The 10,289-nt window shown below is 53.1% G+C and overlaps 1 protein-coding gene across 1 annotated transcript; it reads left to right on the forward strand.

The window, feature by feature from the left end:
- Positions 1-105: 105 nt before the first annotated feature.
- On the forward strand, positions 106-7,063 carry Borcs8 (BLOC-1 related complex subunit 8). The gene is made up of 6 exons (XM_041674630.1): positions 106-452; positions 2,430-2,542; positions 3,181-3,245; positions 5,588-5,698; positions 6,376-6,453; positions 6,637-7,063. The coding sequence occupies exons 1-5, from the start codon at positions 416-418 to the stop codon at positions 6,407-6,409; spliced, it is 360 nt and encodes a 119-aa protein (XP_041530564.1). The 5' UTR covers positions 106-415; the 3' UTR covers positions 6,410-6,453; positions 6,637-7,063.
- Positions 7,064-10,289: the final 3,226 nt, after the last annotated feature.

Here is a 10,289-nt window from a genome sequence, read left to right on the forward strand (position 1 = left end):
CGCTGCTCCTGCGTCTTCGCCCCCACGGTCTTCCCGTCGGAGCCACCTGCGGATGGGAGGGTGGAGCATTCTGTAGAGGCGGAGACATGTGGGCGGGACTCATCGAATTTAAAGGGACCGAGTATTTTAACCTTCCCTTGCACTGGTCCCAGAGGATTATTGTGTCAGGGTCAGCAGGGAGTCCTTGACTAGGTATCCTAGAGCCTCAGGAAATCTCTGTACTGCACACACGCCCGAATTGCCTTCTTTCCCTCTTCTCTCCTGTCTGAATGAAGCTGAGGCGAAGAGGGATCAGCGAGCCCGAAACCAGAACCGGAGGCTTTCCGAGACCAGTTTCAACCCGGAAAGTTTAGGTAGACCTCCCAGTCTCCCGACTTCCGCTTCCGTTTTGGGGCTCCGCCTGGCTGCCTTCACTATGGAAGAACCAGAGATGCTCCTGAAGGGAAAGAAAGGTGTTGCTGGGTCCCGGGCGGATTGGAGGGCTCCGGGAGTTGCCCAGTCTCAGCCTGGAGAAGGCAGTGCAGGGCTCGGCGGAAAAGGGAGGCCACTGTCTCCTGGCGGGAAGTGATGTGGCAGCCGTGTAGTAGAGACCGGGGGCAGAGGAAGGCTCTGTTGTTTGTTTCTAAGACAAGGTCTCAGTATGTAGCCCCTGACTGTCTTGGAAAACTCGCTGTGTAGTCCAGGCTGACCTCTACCACCTCTGCCTCCTGAGAGCTGAAATTAAAAGTGCGCACCCCAAGCTCTTTATTTTTTTATCCTGTGAACACGTGAACGAGTGTGTGGGTTTGGTGGCCCAATACTCTAATCTTTACTCAAGAGTCGAGAAGCGGGTTACTGCAGGGCAGTGGTGGCGCACGCCTTTAATCCCAGCACTTGGGAGGCAGAGACAGGCTGATCTCTGTGAGTTCGAGACCAGCCTGGTCTACAAGAGCTAGTTCCAGGACAGGAACCAAAACCACAGAGAAACCCTGTCTCGAAAAAGCAAAAAAAAAAAAAACAAAAAACAAAAAACGGGTTACTGATTGAAGGCCAGTTTAATCATAGAGCGACTCCGTCTCAAGTGCTCAGTCATTTTGGGTGGTGGGGTGAAGCCTTAACCCAAACACAGTCGTGAGCACTTTGCCCAGAATGTTCAAGGCTCTGGGTTTGATCCCCGACACAGCAAAATAAATAAAGACAGGATAAGTAGGTTATTTTCTTTGGCTAGTGAGAGCCATGGGTCGAAATAAAGGCAGGGCCAACGTCATTTTTGCCTTGGGAGTTGGCGCCATCTGCCGCCTGTAGCTGGGACTTGTCAGAGCTGGTCTGGTACAAGCAGTGGGAGAGGGGGCAGTAGCATTTGGAAGCAACAAGATCCTTGATGGATAGGGCAGGAAGGTTGGAGACTTGGCAGACTGGAAAGTCCTTGCTCAAAGTCTACCCTGGGATGATGGTTTATGTGCAGTTGACGTGGGGGAGACATGAGTTTTAGGGTAATGAAAGCAGGTGGACTTAGCAGGCTCTTGGATGTAGAGGGCAGCCTCAGGCATGCTGCTAAGGCAGTGCTTGTGATGGGGTAACCTCAGAGTTATTCCAGCACAGCATGAGATGTAGGCTTTCACAACATTCCTGTCTTGGTCAGAGTACAGGCCACACAGGGATGTGGACTTGAGGCACCTCTGGGTTCAGTGGTTATCCTCTGCGTGCATGCTTCTCTTCACAGCACTTGGGAAGGAGAGGCAGGAGGATTGGTGCGAGTTTGAGAACAGCCTGGCCTACACAGTGAAGTTACAGGGAATTCAGAGCTACTGGATTCTAGTATGATGTTCCATACTGGTCTCTAGTATGATGTTATGTTGATGGTTTTCAGTGGCAATAGTACTGTTCCCTAGTGTCCCCTGGAAGTGGATTTGCGGGGGCGGGGCTGTGGGCTCAGAATGTGCTCATGTCCCCTTGAGTCTCTAGCTGACCTGGGCCTGTGGATGACGGTTACAGGGGTGCACTTCAATTGGGGTCAGAGACTGAAGAACTAAGAGTCTGATGTGGGCTGGGGCTCAGTTGGCAGTGCTTGCCTAGCGCCACATAAACCAGGTGTGGTGTCACACAAATGCAGTCCCAGCACTCACGAGGTAGAGCCAGGAGGATTGGGAGTTAAGGTCATCCCTGGTTACAGAAAGCTAAAGTCTGACCTGGGCTATATGAGACCCTATTTAAAAGGAAAAAGAAGAAGAAGCAGGTATCTCAGCAGTTAAGAGCACTTGGTGATCTTAGAAATGGCTGGACTTTGGTCCCCAGCATTCACAACTGCCTGTAGCTCCAGCTCCGAGGCCTCCATGGCACTGCACTTAGATGTATATCTTCACATAGATACATACATATAATTCAAAATAGAATAAATACAAGGGTCTAATACTTGTCCCTTATTCTCATCCCCTCCTTGTCAAACCCAGTAACAGACAAGTTCACCGAAAGTGTTTATGTCCTGGCCAACGAGCCGTCAGTGGCCCTGTACCGGCTACAGGAACATGTGCGCCGCTCACTGCCGGAGCTGGCCCAGCACAAGGTGAGTTCTGCCAGCCCTGCCAAGGATCTCTCCCCTGAGCAGAAGTGGAGTACACATGTGAAGGGGCTGAAGTCAAAGCAGAGATGCTGGTGAGATAGCCTTTGGCAGCTGAATCAGGCTGGACAATGTGGGGGCAGCCCGTGGGTGACTTTTGAAGGAGACAGCATGGTCTGGATTAGTGACTAGCAAGGTGAGGAAAGAGCCCAAGAAAGAGTCTGCCAGGTAGATGCAATAGCCAGTCCTAAGGGTTTGACTCAAGGCCTGCTAGTCACACAGAGCCCCTAGGGGAAGAGGATAGCAGAAGGCAAAGTCAAGACAGCTGGGGGTATGTAGCACTCAGGTGGGGAGCGGAGGACTCAGGTGGGGAGTGGAGCACTCAGGTGGGGAGTGGAGCACTCAGATGGGGAGTGGGGCACTCAGATGGGGAGTGGGGCACTAAGGTGGAGTGGTAGAGAACTCAGGTGGGGTGGTGGAGCACTAGTGGGGGAGTGAAGCACTCAGGTGGGGTGGTGGAGCACTCACTCAGTGAGGGAGTAGAGGACTTGGTGGAGCTTTTAGAATGGGAAGCTCAGAGAGGATCTGACATCTAACACTGGTTCCCATAGAGCCTTCCCTCCTAACACTCCCCAATCCTGCAGGCTGACATGCAGAGATGGGAGGAGCAGAGCCAGGGTGCTATATACACCGTGGAGTATGCCTGCAGGTGAGACACCCTGCTACATCTGTCAGAGGGCAGAGTGACGTAGATTCCCAATCCCATCCCACTGTTGCCTGCAGGTGAGACACCTGCTACATCTGTCAGAGGGAGAGTGACATAGATTCCCAATCCCATCCACCCATTGTGATATAGCCATGACACCTCTGTTCGGTTTCTCATAGTTGTTGGGGAGTTTGGGGACCTGACTGTTTGCCTCTGACTTGGGGTGGGGTGGGTGGCTCGCAGGAGAAAGTGCTTTTATCCACAAGTCGCATCTGAAGCGCCCTTGTTGACCGATGGTGAGCACCAGCAAGTCCAGCTCCAAGAAGGTGAAGGCAGGAGCATGTCTGGAGCTCCTCTAGGCAGGCGGTTCCGTCAGCAAGTTCCTAGTTCCCTGAGAGACTGTTGTCTCAGATTAGTGACTCAGCTGATAGAAGGCTTGCCTGAAAAATAAGGTGGAGAACAATTGATGAACCTGCCCAGTGTTGGCCTCTGTCTTCCACACACATGCAAACACCCACAAACACATACACACACATAACCATCCCGACACAAAAATCAGCTGGACCACAGCTAAGGGGGGTCAGGGCTGCCTTGTACCCTGTGCGTGTGTACCATGCAGACCCCGGGCAGCAGTGCTGAGTGAGCATGCCCTGCCTGCCTGTCCTGTTGTTTTTAAGTTGGGTTTTAGTGTATCTCCAGGCTGGTCTTGAATACCCAGGATTAAGCAGTCCTGCCTCCACTTTCCCAGGAGCTGAGGTCAGTTTGCACATGACTTTTGCTCACACCTGAGATTGTGTGTGTGTGTGTGTGTGTGTGTGTGTGTGTGTGTATGTGTGTGTGTAGGCACACGTGTGCCATGTCATTGTCAGGGCATAAATTTCATTCCCTCTCCAGGTTTGAAAACCCATATTTGGCTCTGTGAGTATGGCCTTGAATCTTTGTGCCCATTGGGCTGTCTGAAAGCCCAAGTCATGCCGGGCAGTGGTGGCGCACGCCTTTAATCCCAGCACTTGGGAGGCAGAGGCAGGTGGATCTCTGTGAGTTTGAGGCCAGCCTGGTCTACAAGAGCTAGTGCCAGGGCAGGCTTCAAAGCCACAGAAAAACCCTGTCTCAAAAAAATCAAAAAAAAAAAAAAGAAAAAAGAAAAGCCTAAGTCTTCCTCTCTGTAGGGTCTCACTAGGTAGCCCTGTCTGTCTTGGAATTCACTCTGTAGACCAGGCTAGCCTCAAACTCAGAAATCCTCCTGCCTTTGTGTCACAAGTGCTGGGATTAAAGGCGTACGCCACAACACCTGGCTCTTCTCTGCATTCTTGGGCCTCCTCCTCGCTGGCAGGGCAGTTCTTTTGAGCCACTGTTCCTGTGTTCTGCCTACTGTGCGGCCTGGGCCACTCACCCACTCCAGTGTCTCACTGCTTCTGTTAAGTGCGGTCTCAGCCAGCTGCTTTTGCTGTGCACACCTCGATTGCCTGGGATTGCATGAACTCCTAATGAGGACTTGATCCCCTCATCAAAAATTCTGTGGGATTTGCTGGACATGAGAGTGATAAAACCCTTCACACTGCTGCTCCCAGGAAGGATGTGGGCTGGTGACAGGGCACCCGTGCTGAGCCTGACCACTTGTGAATCAGGACTGACTCCTGCAGGCTGTCCTCTGACCTCCACCTGCTACTGCTTGCAGATGCAGCCCCTCCTTAAAGAAATATAGGGCCGGGCGGTGGTGACGCACGCCTTTAATCCCAGCACTCGGGAGGCAGAGGCAGGCGGATCTCTGTGAGTTCGAGACCAGCCTGGTCTACAAGAGCTAGTTCCAGGACAGGCTCCAAAACCACAGAGAAACCCTGTCTCGAAAAACCAAAAAAAAAAAAAACAAAAAAAACCCACACACAAGAAATATAGGGTCTTCCTCTACAATCCAGGCTGGCTTCAAACTTGGGATCTTCCTGCCTCAGCCTCCTCCAGTCCTGGAACACAGGCATGCCTCATCTATACACTTCAAATCCTAAAAGCAGAGTTACACAGCCAGCCACCTTTTAAACACTAGATAAAGAGCAGTTCCAGCCCTGTAAAGCAGTACCTACATCAGTCCCTGGGCTGAGAGGTGCCCACGTCAGTCCCTGGGCTGAGAGGCCCCCACATCAGTCCCTGGGCTGAGAAGCGCCCACGGCGGTCCCTGGGCTGAGTTGTCTCAGATTTAGATTGTTTCCTTTACAGACATGAAACCCTTTTTAATTGTTAATAGTTAGCAGTGTTGAAAGCTGAGCCCACATTTTGCAGCTCCCGACTCTGGACAGGATAGGGACATTCCTGGTGGCCTTGATGCTGATCCTCACTCCTTTCTGTTTCAGTGCTGTGAAGAGCCTGATGGACAGCAGTGTGTACTTCCGTAGTGTCGAAGGCCTGCTCAGACAGGCCATCAGTATCCGGGACCACATGAACAACAGCGCCCAGGGCCACAGGTAGCCCAGCCACCCGCCCCTTTCAGCATCCTAACCAGTGAGCTGTGCGGGTGTTCTTTGTCATCTGTGGCACAAATATCCCAGCTGTGTGTGAGGAACTGTGACAGCCATGCCTGGTTGACAGACTCACAAGGACAGTGACCTAGAAACAGGTCAGAGGAAGTGTGTGGGCAAGCAGCATCCCCAGGAAAGTGAACAGAGCAAGGCCCTGAGACTGGCACTCTTGCCCAGGGAGAGAGCATGGGGAATGATTTAGTGAGAAGCTGTGCTGTGGGGGCTGGGCTCTCCATCCTGCCCTGCCAGGCTGTCTCCAGTTGAAGCCCAGGGAGATGACAAGAACCTACTGTCCTTAGATTTCTCCATGTTGATTATAACTCAATAAACTCGTAGCTGACCCGTACCAGCCTCAGCCAGTCTTCACCTGACTCCGCCGACTCTGGTCTGTTGCTGGAATGACAGGAGGAATGATGCAGGAACGCTGCATCTGGGTTGCACCCTATCCTTCCAGTCAGCTTGGCCTGGCCTCTGAAGTAGGTGCTGATTCCACCCTTATAGAAGACCAAAAGCTCAGACCATGGTCTTGAGGTTCAGGGTGTGACTCCAACCCCTAGTCAGCTAGGCTGAGTTGTCTCCCGATCTGTGGCATCAGTCTCATGCATTCCAAATGTTTGTTCCAGCCAGGAGAAACCATCCCCTCCTACTGTGGCCTGACCCTGACCATGCAAAACTCTCAGGGCCACCAGCTGCCCACCCAGGTCAGTGCAGAGGCTGCCACTCTACTGAGCTAACCCCTTTCTTTGTGTCCCTGCAGCCTGCTGTCTAACTGTTGGGCTTTCTGACTGCTCTTCAGGGATGGTTTCTTGGCCGGGGGGAGGGGTGTCTCACTCTGATGAATCTCTGTTGCTCAGGCCTCTTGTTGCTTCATCTTCCTCCCTTAGGCAGAGACCTGGCTCCTATGCCCCCAACCACTCAGCTGCTGTGTGACCTTGAGGCTGCATCCTCACTTCTCTGTAAACATGGCTTATCCAGCTGAGGCCATGTGGTCAGTGATGGCATACATTGTGACATTGTGTCCATGCAAGAAAGAAGTGTCCACAGTCCTGACCCTTACAATACTACAAACTGACCAGCTCCTTGATGCTGCTTCAGGCTGCAGGGAGTTGGGTGCTTCCTTTGGCCTTTGCCTGTTGCTGTGTTGGGGAGGGGGTCCAGGGTCCTCTCCACCTCCGACAGGGGCTCACCCACGGGTCCCACTGGTGCTGCGAAGGCAGAGAGTGTAAAGACTGGCTCACAGCCCAGAGGCACAGAGTGTAAGTCAGCACTTACTGAGTAATGAGGTCATCAAGCATTAATTAAGCATCTCACTTGTACAGTAAGCATTTCTCAGCTCTTTGGGTAGCAAGAACTACTCGGCACCAGTCAGTGGGCATTCAGTGGCAAGCCTCAGCTTGCCAGGTATCTGGACTCTCACCAGCTGTTGTCCCCACCACAGGAGATGGGCAGTTTTTCACTTGAGGAGCATCTGGAAGGGCTCCCAGGTGTGCACTGATCCTGTCGGCACTGGTGCACGCCTGGGTTCCCGAGTCATGTGTCTCCTGCTCTGCTCACCTCGTGGCATCCTGGGCTCTGGATCCCAATTTCATCTCTTCAGACTTCTTCACCTCCCTGGGATCCGCAGCCCTCTGAGTTCCAAAGCCTCTCCTGGGTTACCAGTGGCCTTCATGGGTTCAGATCCTCGCAGCCTGTCCAGACCCAAGATCCTCAGCACAATCTCTTATACAAGAGGAAACTGGCTTGGTGGTGGGATAGCCCGCCCCAGGCACTTGCCCCCACTCGAACCCTGATGGGTTCAATGGGTTCGAGTCCTGGCCTTCCCACCCTTAGCTCCCCCACCCCCTTTCCAGTCCTTGCAGAAGCAGACCCCTGGACATCACACTGAAAACTCAACAGGAACTCCTGGCTCAGCCGTAATTGCTCCCCTTGGCCATGAACCAGGCTCACTATTCCAGTCGCACCCCAGGACAGTCTTGGTGCGCATACATGAATGTTCAGAAGTTGTTCTTCCATGCTGGGGTCACATAGCTGAAGACCAGACCCTGACCCTGCTTCTGACAAGTGATGCAGGACTGGGTGCTGGCTTCTCTGAGATCGATGTGAACACATCTCCCTGTCTGATCTCTTAGGAGCCACTGGATAACTGTCTCCCACCTCCATCCAGGGCAGGACCTGAGTCCCTGGCTTGGCCACTAGCTCCCATCTCCTGGGTCCTGATGGGGCAGGTTCCATGTCTGTCCTACAACCAGGCCCTAGGTTCCCCCAAATCATATACACACACCAAACAAGCTAACAAAAAAAAAAAAAAACCCACAAACTCCAACCGAAAAAATTGCCAAAGTTGTAGCAGGTGGAACAGGAGCATGTATGTTATCAGCTCTGCTCATGCAAGACATGGTAAGCCATGTACAGGAGGGCTGGGGAGAGGGCCCAAGACATGGTAAGCCATGTACAGGAGGGCTGGGGAGAGGGCCCAAGACATGGTAAGCCATGTACAGGAGGGCTGGAGAGAGGGCCCAAGACATGGTAAGCCATGTACAGGAGGGCTGGGGAGAGGGCCCAAGACATGGTAAGCCATGTGCAGGAGGGCTGGGGAGAGGGCCCAAGACATGGTAAGCCATGTACAGGAGGGCTGGGGAGAGGGCTCGGTCAGCTAAGTACTTGCCTCACAGCTGTGAGAACCTGAGTTTAGCCACCAGAACCCACATCAGAAAAGCCAGGCATGTCGCCAAAGCTAGTAACCCCAACACCCACACAATTGTGCTTCCATAGATACACACATGTAAATAGGTAGTAAATATAAAAGGTACCCCAGGATTCGGCCACAGAAACACTGGGTGCACTGAACTTTAGGAGGCAGGCCTCCAGGACTCCTTACCACCCCAGCCCTTGGGTGCCCCCTCAGCTGGCAGCTGTTATCTTTCAGAGGTCTCAGCAGGACTCTGGTCTGTCCCCCACCTCAACACCTGTTGCGCAGGCCTCCCAGGGACACAGTTACTTTACATCTCATTTGCGTCTCCCCCAAGAGCAGACATTGGTCTGGGTGCACAGCCCTGCCCACACAAACCTGACAGAGGCTTCTGGTCCTTTGAGAGTGAACTGAGCTTCCAGGGGACCAGGGCACTCATCAAGCCGTACATCTGTCCCCACACTGCTCCAACCAAAATTCATTCAGTAACTTGGAGACAGAAGGTGATCTTCCTGTGCCATGGGGCATCCAAGAGACCAGTCAGCCACCTGACTAGGAATAGTCTGGCAGGGTCTGACCTTGAATGGGCTCCCCCAGATCCACCAGTGCTGGAAAGGGACTCACAGTGGCCTGTGCTTATGACTTGTAAAACTGACATTTATTTTACTGGGGGGGGGGGCACAGTGTCACGGCACGTGTAAATGTGGAGATCAGAGGACATGGGGATCAAACGCACTTTACCCACTGAACATCTCACAGATCTTGAATTTATTTCCTTTTAGACAGGTTCTTGTCATGTAACATAGGTTAGCCATGAGTTTAAGTCCATGTGCCTTGCCCAGTGGTGGTGGCACACGCCTTTTAATCCCAGCATTCGGGAGGCAGAGACAGGCCAACCTGATGTACAGAGTGAGTTCCAGGACGGGCTCCAAACTACACAGAGAAACCCTGTCTTGAAAAACTGGGAGGAAAAAAAACATTTATTACCAGTTCGGCTCAGGGGTTGTTATTACTTAAGTAGTTTGTAGGGAGACAGAAAGAGAAAAATCCGAAGTAAAGAGCCTTGGCTTTCAGACCTCCTCATCCCTTGCTCCAGCCACTCATGTGTCCCCTCACCTAAATAGCCAGAGGTAGTAACTTGTCTAGTCCCTCAAGTGATGGGACCGAAGGGGTCCAGGGCAGGGGGCAAGCTGCTGTGGGTCGGGGGCGTGGCTTTGTGTGGGCGGGTTGGCTCCGGTGCAGGGCCCTGCTGGCCCTGCTGCAGCTGCTGCCCTCACGTAACCAGAGCCTGTAGGTTGCATCAGAGCCAGGGGGAGGTGGCCCGGTAAACAGCGGGGCCCCGGGGGCCGGGGCTCCCCAGGCTCCTTCATCTACAGGAGCCTTGTTCTTCATCTTGGAACCCAGGCAGAAGCCCCCTGGCTGGGCTCGGATCTTGGTGTGTCCCGAGAACACCTATGGGTGTGGAGTGAGAACTGGGCTAGGGCAGGGGACTCACCTATAGCACGGCACAAACTTTTCGGTTTTGAGTCTGAAGAGAAAGTTTGCAGCCGTGGGAAGTGGTTCACTGCTGTCATCCAAACGCTTACAGTGTGAGGCAAGAAGACTGCCCTGAGCCTGGGTTACAAGAGTGAAACACGGTTGGGAGTCTGGGAAGTTGTGCCGAAACTACAGGGTTCAAATTACACAGACGTGGAACAAGGCAGAGGCCACCCAGGCAGCCGCACTCCTGCCCCACTCTCGATTCTCACTCAGGGACAAATTCATTGGAAAGCACTGCAAATGTCCCTCGTCCTTTTGGTGTTGCCCTCCCATTGTTCCCATTGGCCTGGCTCCACCTCCAAAGAGTTG

This window comes from Microtus oregoni, unplaced genomic scaffold (assembly GCF_018167655.1).
Source record: "Microtus oregoni isolate MIOR12 unplaced genomic scaffold, Mior012 000025F_ref0000491, whole genome shotgun sequence".
Classification (NCBI taxonomy): domain Eukaryota; kingdom Metazoa; phylum Chordata; class Mammalia; order Rodentia; family Cricetidae; genus Microtus; species Microtus oregoni.